Source organism: Euleptes europaea, chromosome 2 (genome assembly GCF_029931775.1).
Source record: "Euleptes europaea isolate rEulEur1 chromosome 2, rEulEur1.hap1, whole genome shotgun sequence".
Classification (NCBI taxonomy): domain Eukaryota; kingdom Metazoa; phylum Chordata; class Lepidosauria; order Squamata; family Sphaerodactylidae; genus Euleptes; species Euleptes europaea.
Window position 1 is genome coordinate 69,120,263 of NC_079313.1, and position 20,761 is coordinate 69,141,023.

Genomic DNA, 20,761 nt, shown 5'->3' on the forward strand with positions numbered 1-20,761 from the left:
TGTGTGTGTGTGTGTGTGTGTGTGTGTGTGTGTGTGTGTGTGTGTGTGTGAGGTGCCGTCAAGTCGCAGCCGACTTATGGCAACCCCTTTTGGGGGTTTTCATGGCAAGAGACTAACAGAGGTGGTTTGCCAGTGCCTTCCTCTGCACAGCAACCCTGGACTTCCTTGGAGGTCTCCCATCCAAATACTAACCAGGGCTGACCCTGCTTAGCTTCTGAGATCTGACGAGATCAGGCTAGCCTGGGCCATCCAGGTCAGGCCCTTTTTGAGATACAGCAACAAAAATTGCACGTAGTGGTCGTTTATGCATGGGAGTTTTACCTGAGGTTCGTTGCTCGCTGGACCTACACTTTCTTGTTGTGAATCTATGCCCCAGCAGTCTCCAAGCTCAAATCAGGAAGCATTTGAATCTCCACCCCTTGAAATGCTGCTTTGTAATTTGCTGTAGTGCTTACTGTGAGAGAAAAGACACGCCCCCCCATCCATGCAAAAACCCAACTGCCGTGTTAAAGAGCATTTTAAAAACCAAAAAAAAAACATGGAACTCTCTAAAAGATATGGGGGGGGGAGAAACCCAAGCCTCGTTTTTAAAATCCTTTCTTCTGCTCAGAAAGAACTCCGAGGAAAGAACTTCAGTGTCCCGCACTTTGCCTTATGCATGGGGATTTCAACCAGGCTGATCTCAGGGGAGATCAAAGAATCGGGTTAACAGAAGAACAGGAAGTCCCAGAATTTGTGAGGGGTGGCTGCGAGGTCATCTCCAATGGATGGAAAACTCATGCATAACTCCAAGGAACAACCGAGACAGACCTGGGGCAAACATGAGTGAAAGTACCCATGCATAAACTACCAGTATTCCAAGTGAGGCCACACCATAGATCTGTGATCATAAGTTCTAGCCAAAGACCACCCAGCCTTTAAATAATGTGAACTACATAATAAGAGAGAAGTGCGGGCTGCTGTAATCATCTGTATCACGATTCCACCGGCCTCTTCAGCACTCGAATCACAGGCTGTCAGAAACAAATGCACAGCATTTGTGTCTGAACCCCTAAAGGCATCTTTCTAACTACACAGGTTTTTTAAGAGTTCAGCCCAGGTTCCAGGGCCTACTTCAGGTTTCCTGCAGTTGCAAGGAATGGCTTTTGAAAATAAAAGGGAGCCCAAACAGGCTCAGAAATGCTTATTTATTTAAATCATTTATTAGCCCACTTTCTTCTTTATGGAGCTCATGGCATCTTACAATATGGATAAAATTCATAAAAGAGCACATAAATATATTTAAAAAAACATTTAAAATCACAATTTAGGACTGCTAGTGAATTTATCAGATGTGGTTCCTGTCCTCCCCACAAGCAGTTTTTCCATATGGAAACAGCGCTGAGGTGGGAGTTATTTCCCCATTTTCCCTGCTCAGCATGGAGTATTGTCTGCATGCAGGGAAAGGGGGAGAGGATATGGAGTTGCAAGAAGGAAGAGGAAATAGTGTGGGGAGGATGATAGAGGGGAAAGTGAGGTGACCCCCACAAGTCCTTGAGAGTTCCCTACCATGCAAGTTGGCCTGGCCTAGTGGGCAGCACCCCACAAATGTGCCAGAGGTTTCCTCAGTAGAGGCTGCTGGGGGAGGGGGTAGGAAAAGCTGAAGACAGAGGTTGTGGGTCAGCTGTTGGGTGGGAAGGAGAGAAGGAACAAGAAAAAGGGAGAAGCTATGGCAACTTTCAGGAAAGGGAAAGAGTAAATAGTGGGGGGTAGGGAAATAAGATGATTCCCACAAGTCCTTGTGGGTCCCCACTTGTTTAATTCTATTTCTGTAAAACAGGCAGAGGGGGCGCTCACGAAATTCCTGAAGGCTCACATGTTAAAATGAAGACCGACAACTCTTGCCTGAATTACAAACCAACACTATGATGCTTTGAAAACCTCGTGCAAACTAAGATGAGCATATGTACTTCAGTAGCATGATGTCCACAAATAATAGGCTTCGACCTGTCTCCGGTGAAGGTGTCGTAGGGACCTCTTATGCTGACTACTCGTTGCAGCATCTCGTCCATACCATTTTTGAGATTATAAGTGCCAGGTCCCAAACCACTTCCCTAAAGCCAACCAAGAATTGAGAGAAAACATTCTTAGAAATGTTGGACATATTTGACAGATGCAAAGTGCAGCAACTATTTAGTCAGCCAAGTGAACTCTTGGGAATACATTGGTCCCAATCCAACTATAGTTTTGCACAACAAGTACAATGGCCCTACATGTGAATTTGCAGGCCCATCGACATCAAAAGATAAAGCCATCCAATTCAACAAGGCCCAGATGAGTGCTGCAATACAAATGCCCATTCAGAATCATCTGCAATTATACCGGCTACTTATATAGAGAACTGCTTCCTTAGATGCATCTCCTGGGTCTAGCCCGATCTGGGTGGGGAGGGGTTGCAGCATTCATCTCATGGCTCCTGCTGTCTGTCTCTAGAGGAAGGACAGCATGCAGTTACTGCTTGGCAGATGCTTGCTTCCCATTTAGTCAATTTGCTTGGCCTGGTAGCCAGTGCCCCCAGGGTGGTTTGCAACTTCATAGCAGAAGCAGTTACCTATAAAAATATAATATGAGCTCAAGTCTTGAGCGGTGGAACACGCTGGAGTGAAAGCAACTGAGCTTAGTTTTTTATGTTGCTCCTCCAAACCTGGTGCTTTCCCCAGTACACAGGTAATCAGTATCTCCACATTTTGTTATCATAAAATAATGTTCTGTGCAGCAGGTTAGACGGAATACTACTACTGGGATTGCACACCAGTCCTATTTGTTCTAGCAATATAAGAGGGACTTCAAGAGACAGAAAGAAGAGACTACAAGTGGCCTCCAGGCCTCAGTGTCTTGGAGATCTCATCTGGGCGAAGCATAATGTAGAGAAAGGTGCAAATTATCCCGGGTCTAACTGTAATGTATTCAGTTGGTGCAAGGACTATGCTGAACTGTTGAACTCAGCCAGGCTGAACTGTGTTGAGCTTGAGGCTCTGCTCCAGGCTCCATCATCTGTTTCTCCTATTGGACGGGGGACTTTGGCAGTCCAACCACAAACTGTGGTGGGGGGGATTGCTCCGGGTGGTTGGGAACTGTATATAAATTGGGGTGTTTTGCAGTTAAGTTAGTTCTCTCTTCCCTGTTAGCTGAATAAAGCGGTTGCTGTTGGAACTCTGTCTCCTGCCTCATGTGTAACCTACGCATACATAATATAACAATAAACAGTAACTAGTTATTTTGTTATTACCATCACCCTAAGAAAAAAGAGAGAGAGAAGGTACAGAGGCAGGACTTTGCCTTCATGCTCTGTCCAATTACTCCTTCCATGTTGCAAAACAATATTGAACTTTTTTTTTCTTCTATGGTGTTGGTAGTTACCAAACAGGAAGACCATAGAGATAAGAAGCAGCTGAGTGAAGAATTAAGAGTCGAAGCTTGCCGTGTTGAGAAAGGTGAGGCATTTTGCAGTTTTGCTGTCCATTATTCCGAGTGCAGTCACAGAGCGTTTTTCCTTCTCCTCTAGACATGTATAAGGATTCCCATACGTTCCTGGGCCGGGGTAACACTCCTAGGAAAATGACCAATAAGAGAAAGAAGAATGACTGGACAATCAACACTACCTAATCACAGATGGACCAAGATGTACCCTGGTCTCAGAAACCAAGAAGGTCCCTAATATCCGTCACATCATTATTAAGTAAGTCTAACAGCTCATTCCTGAGCTTTTTGGCGCCCAGGGGCAGCACAGCTGAGGCACTACTGCAGTGCCTCCAAAGCCGTTCCCTGGCCACTGAAAGGATTTTAAAAGCCTTTTAAAAAATCTCCCCTGAAAATGGGGCATTTCCGCCATTGAAAACAGTGAGGCTGTGCAAGGAAAAATTTGGCGCAGAAACACTGTTTCAGAGGGAGCGTTCCTGGCCTGAAAGGGGTCAGGAAGCTGCCTCCTGGCAGCTCTGCCCCCCGGAATGCCCTGTGAACGCCCCCTGGAATGATGGCACGGGGATTTGTGCCAGTGGGACACCGGTGGGATGCCAAGCCAGCGCCCCAAGGCTGCGCTGCCATACCAGAGCAGGAAGGCCAGTGTGAACGCCCCAACACCGGCATTCCTGCCTTGGCGGAGCAAGTGTCCCAGGTGCCAGTGCAAGCGGCTCAAACGCCATCATGGCCACTTGCAACCCTCCTGAGCTCTTTTGGCCCCAGAGCTCAGGAATGGGCTGCCTATTTTGTTTTTGCTGATGCAGAGATGGGAAAAATCATCACTTGCCCAATTCTGGTTGTCACAGCAGGCAAAGGCATCCTGCTGGGGGTGGGGGGGTGGAACTAGTAGCAACCCTAGAAAGTCACTGTTTTCACTGATACTTAACCTGGTCCTTGTCTGCAGACAGCTTTCTAGATGTCTCCAGCAAAAGAAACTTTTCTGGTTCACGCTTTTTAGGCAAAGTGCTCTGGATCCTTAATTTTCCCCAGAACAGATGTAAGAAAACACTCTTTAGATCCTGGCTGGGTATCCAATATTGTTAATATATCACCTTTGATACAATCATTTACTGTTATAGTAACTTAGAAAATATAGCTAGGAATTCTTTGTGATGGTTTGTAGTGAAGGAAACACTACAATAATCCAATGAAGAAAGTTGTGATTGTAAGGTGTTTTGGAGCTCTGACTATCTTTCCAGCAGGTACCTCTGTAGCAATAAGTTGTATTTTACCTACTACTCCACTCTTGCTTCATAAATACTGTTATCTATCTAGTGATGAGGATTTAAAAAAAAACTAGTATTTAACCACAGTGGGCATTTCCTCTATCCGTTTTTGCATTCCCACCTCTCAGATTCACAAGGAGTAAAATATGTCTTCCCTAACCTGGATGGCCCAGGCTAGCCTGATCTCCTCAGATCTTGAAAGCTAAGCAGAGATGACCCTGGTTAGTATTTGGATGGAAGACCATCAAAGAATTCCAGGGTCACTATGCAGAGGAAGGCAATGGAAAACCACCTCTGTTAGTCTCCTGCTTGAAAACCCTATAGGGTTGCTAAAAGTCAACTGCGACTTGACAGCACTTTACACACGCAAAATATGTGTGGGTAGGAAAATGTTCAGCCCATCTCCATACCAACCTCTCAACATACAAAGGCCATAAAACCTTTCATTTTTCCTTTCTACAAACACATTGACCTCATTTGCAGAGGTGTATATGTAGTGGGTTTCAGATTCCTTTATGGGCTGCTAAAGAAGTAAGCAGATAGTAGATTCTGGAGTGACGGCAGGAAGAGAGGAATGAGGCATCTATACAATTTGGCAAGGGAACAGAAAATAGGTCACCAGAGCAACAGAGGCACTGTCCTCCACTCAGTGAAGGGAAACTCAGTCACCTGACCCCAAAGTGGTGATCAGCATTACCATGGGCATATAAGAAAGGGCCAGGAGAGCTGAGCACTGACTCATCCCTTCCTGCCCTCCCTCTCATGGTCTGCCTGAGTTCACAGAATTAGCATTGATGTCAGCTGGCCATCTGTGTGTGTGTAAAGTGCTGTCAAGTCACAGCCACAACCCCTGGTGGGGTTTTGAAGACAAGTGATTAAGCAGAGGTGGTTTGTCATTTCCTTCCTCTTCAGAGTCTTCCTTGGAGGTCCTCTTTCCAAGTTCCAGCCCAGATTCGCTTCCAAGATCTGACAAGATCGGGTTATACTATACCATTTCACATCTCAGCAGATGGCCATTTAGCGTCTGTTAAAAACTTCCAAAGGACAGCCCACCACTTCCCAAGGAAGCCTATTCCACTGAGGAACTGATCTATCAGGAAGTTCTTCCTAATGTTTAGCAGAAAACTCTTTTGATTTAATTTCAACATGTTGGTTCTGGATCTTTATTGATGGCTCCTTTTAATGTCTTTGGCTCGGTAAGTGACAGGAAAAAATATGGGACAATACAATATCAGGACTTGGTGAAAATAGACGGTACATTGAAAACATTAGTTGAGATACATCATAGTCATCCGCAGATGCCATGGCTAACTTATCAGCAGTTAGTTTCAAGATTCAAGGAAGACTGTTTAATTCGGGGAGTATTGAAAATGAAAACAGATTTTGAACAGATGATATGTAAACCAGCTCAGCATTTATTAGGTAAAATTTATAAACTGCTGGTGGTATATGATACAGAAGACGAACAAGTGATGTTGTGCCAAATTAAATGGATGGAGAATTTGAATGAGACCATAACGATTGATGAATGGGAACAACTATTTCGTAAGAACCTCAAATTTACCCTATGTCTTGGGATTCAGGAAAACTGGTTGAAAATGCTACATAGGTGGTACATTACACCTAGTGACATTCAAAATATGAACAACCTGACATCTGGCCTATGTTGGAAATGTCGTAAAACTAGGGGCACTTTCTATCACTGTTGGTGGACATGCGATCTAGTTCAGAAATTTTGGAAGAAGATACACAAGAACTTAGAAGGTATTATTGGTCAAAATATATCATATGACCCCAAATTATTTCTATTAAGTAAAACTCCAGACAATATTGACAAAGACCAACAGAATATGCTGAAATATCTAATCACAGCCACAAGAGTAGTATTAGCATCTCTATGGAAAACAAATAGAATCCCCACTATAGAGATCTGGTTGGATAAATCCTATGAATATAAAACAATGGCACAACTGACTGAAACTTTACAAACGAATGAAAAAACCAAAATAGAGACAAATGGACACCTTTCTATGATTATATTGCAACCAAAAAATAACAACTAGACTCCAGGAGCCATAGTGTAGTGCCCTAATTAACTTAGTTTATAGAGAAAGCATATATGCTGTCACATATATGCATATTTACATAATATGACACACACACACACACACACACACATATATATTCTTATATACAGATCTAGAATCACGATGCATTATGGGTAACCTGTATTCTTTGGTCAAAGAGAAATTCACTGCTGTGGGCTTGGGTCAGCTTGACCCAGCAAGCAGTTTGCAGGCAGCTGACTAGATGAGATCATTCCCTCTGAGTACAGGCAGGTTCCTTAATTAAGCCTGGAGCTTTGATTTAAGACAAGACATGTCATCTTGGAATGTGAAGTTGTGCTTCCTCATTAACCATTAGGGAACGCCTTGAAGAGCATTTTCTATTGGATATGCAAATAATTGCTTATACGTCCAAAAGGTTTATTGGACAGTTCAGTCTTACGTGTGTATTATGCTTCTGTAACCACCCATCATCAAAGTCTATATCCATGCTTGCAATCCTTTGATGTGCATGGAAATTGCTCTGCGCTTTAGGCAATTTTCACCAGCATTTTGTTATGTTGCCCATAAAAACAACCTGCTTTGAATCTTCAGCTTCCAACTGTTTTATTGTGATTGAATATTAATACAATAAGGCAGTTACAATAGTAGATTTAAGTTGGGGCTTAAAATCACCCTACTAGAAAATAATGGTATTAATAAAGATGAAAGGGGGTTGTATAAGACGCTATACTGTTAAATATTATTTTAACAATTTACCGCTGTTTTTGTTTCTGTTTTTTTTCTCTCTTTCCCCTCTCCATCCCTTTTTCCTTCTGTACCCCTATTTTTTTTATTGATTTTCAACAATAAATATTATTTAAAAAAAACATGTTGGTTCTGGTCCAACCTTCTGGGGCAGCAGAAAACAACTCTGCACCATTCTCTATATGACTGCTTTTCAAATACTTGAAGATGGCTATCTTATCACCTTTCAGTTGTCTCCTCTCCAGGCTAAACATACCCAGCTCCTTCAACCTTTCCCAGTAGGGAAGGTTTCCTCCAGACCCCTAACTCACAGAGGAGGAGTCCATATTGCAACCAAAGCAGACACAAAGCAGAGGTACACCTTGTGCTTGCTTCTCAGGCTTATTTCCTGTAAAGTGTGACGTCATATCCTGGGCACAGCACTGGCCAGCAGGAACTGCCTCTTTCACAGGTACCTGACAGGGCAGCCTCCATGAAGAGCACAGCCAGATCCAGGGCCAGCTGCACATCTAGGTCCTGACTGGCTAACCTCTTCTTCTTCTTCTTCTAGTGGCGTGACCATACTGAGCCGAAAGAAAGACAACCCTGAATTTAAGATGACCCCTGAATATAAAGTCACAGTATTTGGAAAGTGTTGGGTTTTGAATAGCGAGTTTCATTGTATTTCAGTCACTCAAGGGTTAAACTGTTTGTAACCAAGCTGACCAGATCAAAGGTGATGTGACCTACAGTATGTGTCAAATAGCCATTGGCTAAACAGGACAGTTGTAAAGGTATTTGCATACCAGGAGCTTCTTCTTTGTCTTACCTAGAAGAAGCCTCCGCCATTAGAATTAGACTTTAGATCTGACCATGTGAAGATGTAAACTATAGAACTCCCACTTTGGGATGTGATAGGAAACTTAGAATGTAGAAAGAGATTTATTATTTTACATCCAAGTTACCCTTTCCTGAAGTTAGTAAGTAAAGGTGATTTTTACTAAGAGAAATGACTGCGTGTCTTTCTTTGTGTGCGTGCAACCTTAATTAGCTTCTGCCGGTGATTCCATTAATATTCAACGATCCACTTCCTCTATTAAGGGTAAAATTCCCATCAAATTGGTAGCATCAGACGGTTTGGAATATTAATATGAATTATTAATGGATTTTTGGAGAAGCCAAAACACGCACAGCTTAAGTTAGGATTTTTCCAGGGAAGCCAAACGGATTACAAAACGCCAGAAGGGATCTTTTCTCTGCAAAAGCTCAGCGGTTTATTCGTGTGAGACCTGAGGAACTCAGACCCAGCGTGCTGTAATCTGAGAGGAGGAAAGCTGCGAGGATGTCGAACCCAGACGACAGAGCTACAACGAGCACGGGAACTCCAGCCGCTCCCAACGCAACTCCACGAGTCGTGAGTGCAAAAGGCCCCCAAACTGTGACTATACCTCCCATAGCAAAAACACCATTTGCTTTATGGAAGAGAAATGTAATGTTTGCCTTTGAAGCTATGGATATTGAATGGGTCTTAGATAAAGAAAAGCCAGGAAGAGATGACCCAGAGTACCCTGATTTTAAGAGGGCAAATGCACAAGCAGTCTGCCTCTTAATGGGAACATTAAGCCAAAGCGAATCTGATATTCTGTTAAATAATGAAACGGCCAAAGATATAATGAAAGAGCTATCTGCAAAGTATTCTGTAACTTCCTCAAATCAGCTCATGGCAATGAAAGGAAACTTATTCTCAAGCAGGATGCCAGAAAATATTTCTCTGACTGAGCATCTAAGACAATTACAGACCCTGGCCGCTGAAATTCGTATTGCAGGCGAAACAGTGTCAGAAAGAGACTTTATAACAATTTTCCTAGCCAGTCTTCATCCCAAATTTCAGTCTGAAAGGAGAAACCTGCTAGGGAGAAAGGACCTGAACCTTAATGATCTTGTGTGTGCACTGAAAGAGTTTGAAAATGATCAGAAACGTTTAAATGAAGTATCAAGTGGGATCTCAGTGATGAATGTGCATGAAAGAAAGATTTTTAAATGCTTTACGTGTGGGAAAATTGGTCACAGAAGTTTTCAATGCCGAGAAAACATGGCGAAGGGGGGCCCCTCATCCCCCTCCCCCTCTTCTTCTTCTCACCAAAAGCCCGCGAAATTCAAACAAAGGCCGGAAAGGCAGCAATCGCGCCAACCAGCCACAAGAGGGAACCAGAGTACAACTAAAAGGCCAAATGAAATGACCACGCTTATGGTTAAGCAAGCTTCTTGTACTGATTTAAAGTCTAAAACTGAATCCAAGCATGTTAGAGACATTATTCTTGATTCAGGAGCGGATTGCCACTTATGGTCTAACAGGGAATGTTTTAACCATATGGAAGCATGCAATGAGAAACTTACAGTTGCCAATGGAGAGTCAATCACTTGCAAGGAAAAGGGATCTGTGACTGTGTATATAGAGAGCCTATGTGGAAATGTAATGCAACTGAATTTGACTGATGTTTATCATGTGCCTAATGCCAAAGAATGTTTGATGTCTGTAAGGAAACTGAATAATGCAGATTTTAAAGTGACTATGGAGAAAGATGGATGTTGGTTAATTGACCCTAAAGGACGGATTTATCCAACCAAAGCAGAAGGATCTCATTACTGTTTGGTTAACATAGCAGATGAAATAGACACTTCTGATTCAGATTGCAATGATGAGGCATTGCAGGAAGCGCAGGATGAGGCCTGCGATTCAGAAACGGAGCATTTAGCTGCATATAATGGAAAATCAAATGAGATGAAAACTAAGGAATGTGATCATAAGGACTGTGTTTATGGATATCATGTGAAATTAGGGCATAGAAATTTCAAATCTGTGAAGCAACTGCTGAATGACTGTGATATAGCAGTAAAAGAATGCTTTGCCAGCCAGGAGCGATGCAGCGTTTGCATTAGAGGGAAAGGAACTGCCCCAAAGCACGTGCAGAGAGGCACAGATGTTAAGGCAGAAATTCTTGATGAAGTTCACTCTGATCTTATTGGGCCAATCAAAGATTCTGCTGGAGGATCTAAATATGTTCTGCATTTTATAGACAGTTATTCAAGATATGCATATGTCTACTTATTGAAATCAAAGACTGAAGTAGTTGATAAGTTTAAGATGTATGCTGCCATGGTGAAGAACAAATTTAATAAAGGAATTCAAGTGTTATTCACAGATCTAGGAACTGAGTACGTTAATAGTCAAATGAAGGAATTTGTTGAATCTGAAGGGATTGAACATGTGACCAGTGTTGCATATAGCCCACGGCACAATGGACTCTCAGAGAGATTTAATAGAACTCTGATGCAAAGTGCGAGATGTATGTTGTTGCAGGCAGGATTGCCTGACCCCTGCTGGGGAGAATGTGTTAGTACAGCAGCCTATCTCTACAATAGGTCAATTTCTAGTACCATTAACATGACTCCATATGAAAGATGGAATGGCAGAAAGCCTAGTCTAAGACATTTGAAAGCTTTTGGAAGTCATGTATATACTTACATCCCGAAAGAGAAAAGGGGAAAGCTAAGTCCTACAACAGAACTTGGAATCTTAGTAGGATATCTCCCAAAAGGATACCGTGTAATGAATCCAAAGACATTCAAAGTTCAAGCATTGAATGCAGTGTACATAGATGAGAGAGATGTCATGAATGGAAAGCAAACCAGCTACTCATCTAATCCAGAGGACAGTGAAGAGGAAGAAAAGGGGATTCCGTTTACAGCATGGGAAATCATACCACCTGATTCTGCAGACAACCCAGAGACTGCAGGAACAAAAGGGGATGACCCCGGTGCTGATGGAACCACCTCACCCTCTCCAATCCTAAGAAGATCCACAAGGACTACAAAAGGAATACCAGCGCCTAAACTGAATCTCTATGCGGAAGTGAAAGGTCAGATGGAGCCCTCAAGTTGGGAAGAGCTGGAAAAGCTTCCCGATGGTGAGCGGACCAAATGGCTTGACGCAATTCGAGATGAACTAGAATCGCTGAAGAAAAATAAAACTTGGAAATTAACCACACTCCCACCTGGAAAGAAGGCAGTGGGATGTAAATGGGTTTTCAAACTGAAGGAAAATGCTGATGGAAAGATCAACAAGTACAAAGCAAGATTAGTCGCAAAAGGATTTACCCAGAAATATGGGACTGACTACACAGAAACGTATGCACCTGTTAGTGGACAAACAGCTATAAAGACTTTGCTGAGTATAGCTGCATCTAAGAACAAAATTGTCTTACAACTGGATGTCAAGACAGCATTTCTAAATGGAGAATTAACAGAGGAGATATACATGGAAATACCTCCTGGACTAATGGACAGTAATACGGAGAATAAAGTTTGTAAACTTGAAAAGACTTTATATGGACTTAAACAATCTGCAAGAGCATGGAACCACAAACTTACAACCTTACTGGAAGCTCAAGGCTTCAAACAAGGAAACATAGAGAGATGTTTATTCAGCAGGAAAGTAGATGATCGATGGCAATATATTTTAATTTTTGTAGACGACATTCTAATCTGTTGTGATACAGAAACAGCTGCTAAGCAAATAGCAGACAAACTGAACCAATCAGTAGAAGTCAAACTACTTGGAGAAGTGAAAAATTATGTTGGAATGGAAATTGAAAGAGATCAAGATAATGGATTCTCAATCAGCCAAAGGAGCAAAATACTGAAATTCCTACAATTTATGGATATGATGGAGTGCAAAACCAAAAATATTCCACTTGACCCATCATATATGAGTCTGGAAGGAAGTGAACCATTTGAGGACAATCAAGCTTGCATAGCAATACTGAGCAGCGAAAGCGCCAGGAAAGGAAGAAGATTTCTTCAATACAAGACTGCCTCCGTGAGAGACAAGCAACAAAGAGGACTTTTGAAAGTGAAGTACTGTGAGAGCAAAGAGATGGTGGCGGACATTTTGACAAAGCCACTACACAAGCAACAATTTGAATATTTGCGTGATGCTTTATGTTTGTATGCCTGAATACTATGTAAACTCGAAAAGGGGTTTGTTGGGTTTTGAATAGCGAGTTTCATTGTATTTCAGTCACTCAAGGGTTAAACTGTTTGTAACCAAGCTGACCAGATCAAAGGTGATGTGACCTACAGTATGTGTCAAATAGCCATTGGCTAAACAGGACAGTTGTAAAGGTATTTGCATACCAGGAGCTTCTTCTTTGTCTTACCTAGAAGAAGCCTCCGCCATTAGAATTAGACTTTAGATCTGACCATGTGAAGATGTAAACTATAGAACTCCCACTTTGGGATGTGATAGGAAACTTAGAATGTAGAAAGAGATTTATTATTTTACATCCAAGTTACCCTTTCCTGAAGTTAGTAAGTAAAGGTGATTTTTACTAAGAGAAATGACTGCGTGTCTTTCTTTGTGTGCGTGCAACCTTAATTAGCTTCTGCCGGTGATTCCATTAATATTCAACGATCCATTTCCTCTATTAAGGGTAAAATTCCCATCAGAAAGAAACCTCATTTTCTTTTAGGATAAATATAATGAGTTACAAAGGTAGCCTAATCACCCAGGCACAAACAGATGATGACCCTGTAGCTCAAGTGGTTACTGCACAGGCCAAAGATATTTGGCCTGGCATGCCCACTAAACTTCAAGCAAAAACATGAGGTAATCCAGTGAGGGAGGCTCTGCTTCTACATAACCAAGAAGTTCCACCACAGTTCGACTGGTGATCACGTTCATGTCAAAGTTCTCAGTGTCCCTGGTTGGGTTTGGAAACCATTGCTCTTAACAGGTGTCTGGCACCGGGCCAGCAGCCAGACACCTCTAGGATCGTAAATTTTATTATTTCTGCTTCTCACATTCAGGCTTTGTTCTAGATCTAATGTCAAGCTGATTATTATTAATGTCCAGTAGTGCTCCACGAAGAAGAAGAACTGGTTTTTATATGCCGACTTTCTCTACCACTTAAGGGGGACTCAAACTGGCTTACAATCACCTTCCCCTCCCCACAACAGACACCCTGTGAGGTTGGTGGGGCTGAGAGAGAGTGACTTGCCCAAGGTCACCCAGCTGGCTTCATGTGGAGGAGTGGGGAATCAAACCTGGTTCTCCAGATCTGAGTCCACCGCTCCAAACCACCTCTGTTAACCACTGCACCACGCTGGCTCTCACAATACAACATGTCTAGGACAAGATATATCTAACCTTCTGTTTTTGTTTTGTTTTTCTGAAGGCTTTTCAAATGACATAATTGCTGCCAGGATGGAAGTCAATACATACCCTGATGCGGGCCTTAAACCTCGCTTCTCCTGTTTCACAAGCTCCTTTCATGCTGCATGGACGACTCTGCTGGAGCTCCAGAAAATCTTTATAGTTGTAAGTACCAGGGCCCAGTTTTTGTTTCTAGGCAAGAGAATGAAGAGCACATCATAAGGGTTACAAGACTGCATGTGTGCCTCTTTATCCCTCCATCTGCCAAGGTGGATGTGTCCACAGTTAGGGATGCTACCTACATTCCCCTAAAAGTTAAATTTGAGAGAAATTTGGAAGTTCCTCCTCAGGCAAAACATGAGCAAAATCCTGAGGGAAGCTCAAACAGCCTTTCCCTAAGGCTACAGACGTTTCTCAGAGGACTGCTCTCACACATTCCACACTACCCAGTGTTCCCTGCTGCCTACTGTAGGGTGGGCCAGGAAAAAGGATCAGAGGAGGAGTGAAGTCGGAACAGTAAGTCTGCCTTTTCTTTTGCTTCTGCGGAGCAGTTGGAGACAAACATGACAATCAAGTTGCACAATCCTACACATAAACAATGATCAAATTAGGGTTCTAAACATACTTATTTGGATGTAAGGTTCACTGAAATTACCTCTCCTCGTTGCGGTTCTGAATACCTAGCAACCTTCAGAAATGGAGAGGAATGGCAGGGTCCCCTTCTTACTTGCCTGATCCATCAAAGTCAGTGGGCCTTTCCCTCATATTTAATAATGACAACATTCTTGGCTGAGGGTCAAGTAAACAAGACCCTGGGGCATCTGTGACTGAAATTTTCTAGCATTGTTTAAAGCTGAGTGACAGCTGACTGTGCCCTCATCCAGATCAGGGCCATGTAAGGAGTGGAGAGATGATTTAACTGTTCGACCTCTGCCTGGTTTCACTAATCAAAACTCACACACACATACACACACAGAGCTATAGTTCTTCTTTTTAAAAAACAGGCAAAAGACAAGCACCTTTTTCTTTAAAGAGCTAACAATAGTACAGGGCACCCAGTTTCAATGAGAGAAACTATGCCTGAACAGAAGGGTTAAACACCCTTTCCCCTACTGGCATGGCCCCATGTAGCTTTAATTCAGTTTTAAAGATGTTGAGATAATTTATGATCTCTGCCATGTCTACTTGTGACCCTAGGGCTACAATTACTTGGGCATAAGGATTGTACAACTCACTTGAAGACTTATTTCTGCATTCATAAATGGGCTTAAGGTTAAAAAGGTAAAGGCCCCCTGTGCAAGCACCGGGTCATTCCTGACCCATAGGGTGACGTGACATCCCGACGTTTCCTAGGCAGACTTTGTTTACAGGGTGGTTGCCAGTGCCTTCCCCAGTCATCTCCCCTTTACCCCCAGCAAGTTGGGTACTCATTTTACCAACCTCAGGAGGATGGAAGGCTGAGTCAACCTTGAGCTGGCTACCTATAACCGACTTCAGTCGGGATCGAACTCAGGTCGTGAGCAGAGCTTGGACTGCAGTACTGCAGCTTACCACTCTGCACCACGGGGCTTAAGATTACACTGCTTATAATGCAGACAAATCACTGATTGTCTGGAAAGCAGCCTTCAGATTCAAGGGAGCGCATGGGGGCCATCTATAGCAGAATTTACACAACTGACTGAGGGTGCAGCTGTTGTGGGGGGGAAGCTTTGTTTAGAGTTCCCAGTTGAATCGGCAACGATCCGCTTAAGATTTTCAGCCCTCGCTCCAACTGACATGCAGTAAAGAGACAAAACCCAAAAGCTCACCAGGAGTTTCCCTTTCTTGCATATCTCCTTAAAATTAAAATGTGGCATCTCGGTGAGTCTTGTTGCTTCCTGTGCTTTTGCCCAGTTAGAGAACGAGAGTTTCTGCATAGAGATAGAACTGAAGCCTCCTTGGTCAACGCTGTAGGTGCCAGGTCCTAATCTTCGGTTCTAAAGGAAATGTAAGATTGATATTTTTTTGCATTGGTACAGTTTCTTTGAAAAAATGGAGTAAAATGCTGGAGAACATGGCCACGGCTAGATTAGAAGTTAGACCAAGTATGCTGTAGACTAGGGGCCCAGCTCAATGGGAGCTCCCGCAGTATCATTAACCCTGGAGGTCCCTTCCAACTCTCTGATTCTACTTAAAATTGTACATAGCTTGGGATACAGTAGTCACTCACTTATCAGGGAAGTAATGGCTATGTTCCCATATCTTTCAAGACATAAAGCACATAGAATGCATGTGAACAGAAGGAATATAACTTTGGCATGCCATTACATTGTTGTAAGGAGTTCATGCACTGGAAGTGGAGAATTTGCATCACTGGACGAGTGAAGGCAGAATGAAGCACATGGAGTTGAGAAATATGGGATTATTTAAAGTTTAACACTTTCATCTGCTTTAACACAACACTGGAAATTGATCTTAACATTCAGTAAAAGCCTTCAGTGATGCTGTGATTTCTTCTACCATTTCCAAATCCCTCTCCTACTTTGCAGTACAGGTAGGGTTCCAAGAGATTTTGGGGGCAGAGCCTGAGGAGGGTGGAGTTTGGAAAGGGTAGAGACCTCAACGCCATAGAGTCCAATTGCCAAAACTGCCATTTTCTCCAGGTGAACTGATCTCTATCAGCTGGAGATCAGTTGTAATAGGTTGGCAACCCTAAATACAGTGTGTGTGTGTGTGTGTGTGTGTGTGTGTGTGTTTCCCACATTCCTATTTAATATGGCTAATTCCAACTGGGGATATCTTGCAGGACGGAGCTCCCACATCAACTCCATCTTGGATGGCGGCTATTGCCATGTGGAAGAAGCAAAGGGCTGGCTGCCCAGACAGAGACTCCAAGGTAATGGAAATCCAAGGAATCATTTCCCTTTGTGTATACATCTATAGATAGACTTACCAAGTCTGAACAGACAGTTTTGGAGTAAGGGGCCTGCAGGTAGGTGCTAGGTTTCTTGACGTCTGGATAAATCGCTGACACATCAAATCTAGCCAAAGAAATACAAAAAGTTACAACAAAATTGGACTGCAGAGAGCCAAAAGGTCCTTACGTTGCCATTGGAATCAAAGTCATGTGACATAAGAGCCTTTGGAACAGTTATTAACACTTTGAGCCTTAATACAGTACTACCTTCAGTTAGGTGGAGGAGCTGGACAGAGCTAGTTTAGACTTCTTTGCCTGGAGCAAATAGACACTACACCCCTGTCCGTGAGGCTGTGCTTCAAAGTTCAGTCTGGCTCACATAATGTTGAGACAGGATGATTTACTTTACAAAACATGCATTTATCTTTGATAAAGATATATGTAAGATTCTGGAATAGTAAGTCCAATGGCAATTCATTTAATGTTTGATAAATGCCTTTTTGAACAGACCTCATGAAAGTGAATCAGTGAAGGGTATGTTGGCTATCATAATTTATCTCTGTTGCATAATGAATATTTTTCAAATCAAGCTAGTTAAATAGATAAGTGTAACAATTGTGAATATACTGGGCTCATAAAACAGATGTCAGTAATATAGCTATTTGTAAGAAAAGTCAGAAACTGGGCTCATATAACAGATGTCAGTAATATAGCTATTTGTAAGAAAAGTCAGGAACACAGGTGTTGCCTAGCAAAAAAACCAAAAACACAACTGTTATTTTCAGGTAAAATTAGCAAGAATTAACATTGTTTTTACTACCTTTAAAATGTGGATGCTACTAATCTCTGAAATAATTCCATTTCAAACTCAAACATGCTTACCCAGGAGAACACAGGGGGTTAATCCCTCCATCCTCAGAGAAGAAGAAGAGGAAGAGTTGTTTTTTATATGCTGACTTTCTCTACCACTTAAGGAAGAATCAAACCATCTTTGTAATCACCTTCCCTTCCCCTCCCCACAACAGACACCCTGTGAGGTAGGTGGGGCTGAGAGAACTGTGACTAGCCCAAGGTCACCCAGCTGGCTTCATGTGTAGGAGTGGGGAAACAAATCCAGTTCACAAGAGTAGCATCCGCAGCTCATGTGGAGGAGTAGGGAATCAAACCCGGTTCTCCAGATTAGAGTCCACCGCTCCAAACCACCGCTCTTAACCACTACACCACATTACACCACTGTGGGGACTAACAGATGCTGTTTAAGAGTATCTGTAAGTCCCCACAGTGGCTAGAGAAAGAGAGCCAAGTGGGAAAGTCACTCACAGAGCAGAGCCTTAGGCAGCCCATTTCTGAGGGGTGTGTGGATATGCAGTGGTCAAGAGTGGTGTAACTGCCCCGCCCCCTCAGAGGCTTCCCAGTCACAAACCAAAAATTAAAAGGGGGTGGGGAATGGAAAAGGCAAAAATATCCCCATCGAAAATAATGGGGCTGTGCCACCACAAAAGGTGGCTTAGCAATGCTTCAATGGCAATGGGGGCGTTCCTGGGCTGAAAGTGGCTTGGAAGCTGACTAATGTCAGCTCCGTCCCTGGGAAACCCCCCTCCCCTTGTCAACGCAGGCTTTCCCTTCCAGAAATTTCCTGCCGGCATGGCTGTGCTGGTGGCAGAGGCTGGCGCAGCTCCCTGGCGCCGGCGTGCTTGCCCCCACGCTGGCGTACATGCCACTTTGAGCCATGGTAAAAAGGATGGCCCAGGATAGCCTGATCTCGTCAGATCTCAGCTGCTAAGCAGGGTCAGCCCTGGTTAGTATTTGGATGGGAGACCACCAAGGGATTGCTGTGCAGAAGAAGGCACTGGCAAACCACCTCTGCTAGTCTCTTGCCATGAAAACCGCAAAAAGGGGTCGCCATAAGTCGGCTGCGACTTGACGGCACTTCACACACACACAATGGCATGGATGTTCAGGTGTTCACACCAGCTCCTAAAGAGCTTCGCCCGCCCCCCTTCAGGATTGCAGCCTTAATGGCAAAATTATTTATCTATTTGTTTTCATTTTATAGTCTGCCTTTCTCACCGGGACTCAAGGTGGATTACAAGTATGATAGAACTATTCAGTAAGCCGATTACAAAATATGATAACATTTGAACAATAACAATATCTAAATCAAACTGCAAAGATTCCTTATTTTTTTAAAAATCAGTAAACAGATAACAAAATATGATAACATTTGAGTCCAACTGCTACGATTCCTAGTAATATAACATAGTCATAGTGGGGCTGGGACTGAAGGATGGGGGGTGGAGTGGAGAATTATCCTTAATGGAGGTCACCTCCTGAGACACAGTAGGTATCATCTTGCTTTTTAAAAATATATAATATTTTTATTTTAAACATTTACATATAACATATTATATTCATCCCAGATTTTCTACATGAAATAACACCGATTCCCATGTAGTGAAGACATGTTATTATCTTGCTTTTACTGCCTTTGTAATTCCACTTTCTGCATTGTTTATGGTATACCTTGTCTTAGACAATTTGTTGTTTGCATTGTTTTCTAATTCTGTAATCCTAGTCCTGTTGCATTGTTTACCAAATGTTTTATGGAGCCTGGTTGTAATATATCCTGTAATTCACCTTGAGTCTCCGAGGAAGGCAGACTACAAATAAATAAATCTTGGGCAGTGAAGTACTTTAATATAATATTTTAAGGCACTTGAAGAAGGACATTTTTAATTAGTCTTCCAAAGGAATTGCAAACTTTACTGGAATGTTCTGCAAAACTGTCATCACAAGCCTGTAAAAATATGTTTTGTGTGCAAACAAATATAGTTTCTATTAAAGGACCATTGGGTATGCTTTTTGTATTTAGGTGTTTATGGAGATATAATGTATGTAGTAAGGGTCTGTGTGAAAGAATATGTTTGTGTGTCTCTTGTGACCCCTGGGTGTTTCATGACTTTGAAGTTTGAACCAATATCAACAGACATATCTTTACTGCATTTATACCCCACCTTTCTCCCCAATGGGGACCCAAAGTGGCATAACTAGGGTTGCCAAGTCCCTCTTTGCCACCAGTGGGAGGTTTTTGGGGGTGGAGTCTGAGGAGGGCCGGGTTTGGGGAGAGGAGGGACTTAAATGCCATAGAATCTGATGGCCAAAGCAGCAATTTTCTCCAGCTGAACTGATCTCTATCAGCTGGAGATCATTTGTAATAGCAGGAGATCTCCAGGTAGTGCCTGGAGGTTGGCAACCCTACTTTATCCTCACAATAACCCTATGAGGTAGATTAGGTTGAGTGTGGTGGCTGGCCCAATGTCACCAAGCAAGGGTGATCTCTAAATTGTAAACCTCTGGTAAGTAATTAGTACTTATTTTCCCAGGAGCCTGACTTCCTTCTGCCTTCCTGGAAATCAAGACGTCTGAGCTATAAACTCTTGCACCAAATCTCAGATATCTGGAGGCAAGATATGATTACTGAAGGATCAGGAAAAGGCACTCTGAACATGCTCAGAGGCACTCTCATTTTTCTTGCTTCACATGTCCTGGCATAAATTCTGCCCTATCTGTAGAAACAAGTCACTAAATAAAATTCAGTTTCTGGATCCTGTTGACACTCTCCTTACCTGGCTGCTTGAGACCCAAATGGGGCTCCTGTAAAGCCCTTTGGTTCCATGCTACATCCTCTGGGGTCTGGAGTACAGGAAGAACCACCTTCTTGATTGGTGACCACAGCTAAGAATAGCTCTGGAATTTCACTGCCATGGCAACATCAGACGCTTGAGCTTCTATTGCCATGGGAGGGGCAAGTGTTCAAGACAGCCTGCCGTGTTCACAAAGAGCTATCTACCCATGCTCAAGCAGCTGGTCCAGCTCATCATCAGAACCACCATGGAAGAAAAAGGATCTTGATGTGATTTAGTGCTTGTCTAGATAGCAGGTTCCTCCCCAGCTTGCTTGTGCTGCGGCACTAAATTACAAGTAGGTAAAAGGTACCCCAAGAAGTACCATAAGTGGACACAACAATAGCTCTTTTTAACTGGAGCCTGCATTGATACAGCTAGAGTCTAGTCTGTCATCTGGATTAGCATGGTGATCAGAACAGGGATTGGAAGCAAATTTAGGGCTCCTTATA

General features: G+C 42.9%; 1 protein-coding gene across 1 annotated transcript in view; it reads right to left on the reverse strand.

Moving 5' to 3' along the window:
* The window catches only part of CIMAP2 (ciliary microtubule associated protein 2), a 30,001-nt gene extending 9,689 nt beyond the window's left edge, over nt 1-20,312 (reverse strand). The window contains exons 1-6 of the mRNA XM_056845469.1: nt 20,253-20,312; nt 16,663-16,750; nt 15,539-15,706; nt 13,800-13,922; nt 3,461-3,589; nt 1,950-2,093 (exon numbers count right to left, since the gene is read on the reverse strand). Coding sequence (XP_056701447.1) covers nt 1,950-2,093; nt 3,461-3,589; nt 13,800-13,922; nt 15,539-15,706; nt 16,663-16,750; nt 20,253-20,302 — 702 coding nt within the window. The 5' untranslated portion in view covers nt 20,303-20,312. The remainder of the gene's footprint in view (nt 1-1,949; nt 2,094-3,460; nt 3,590-13,799; nt 13,923-15,538; nt 15,707-16,662; nt 16,751-20,252) is intronic.
* Between the last annotated feature and the right edge of the window lie 449 nt (nt 20,313-20,761).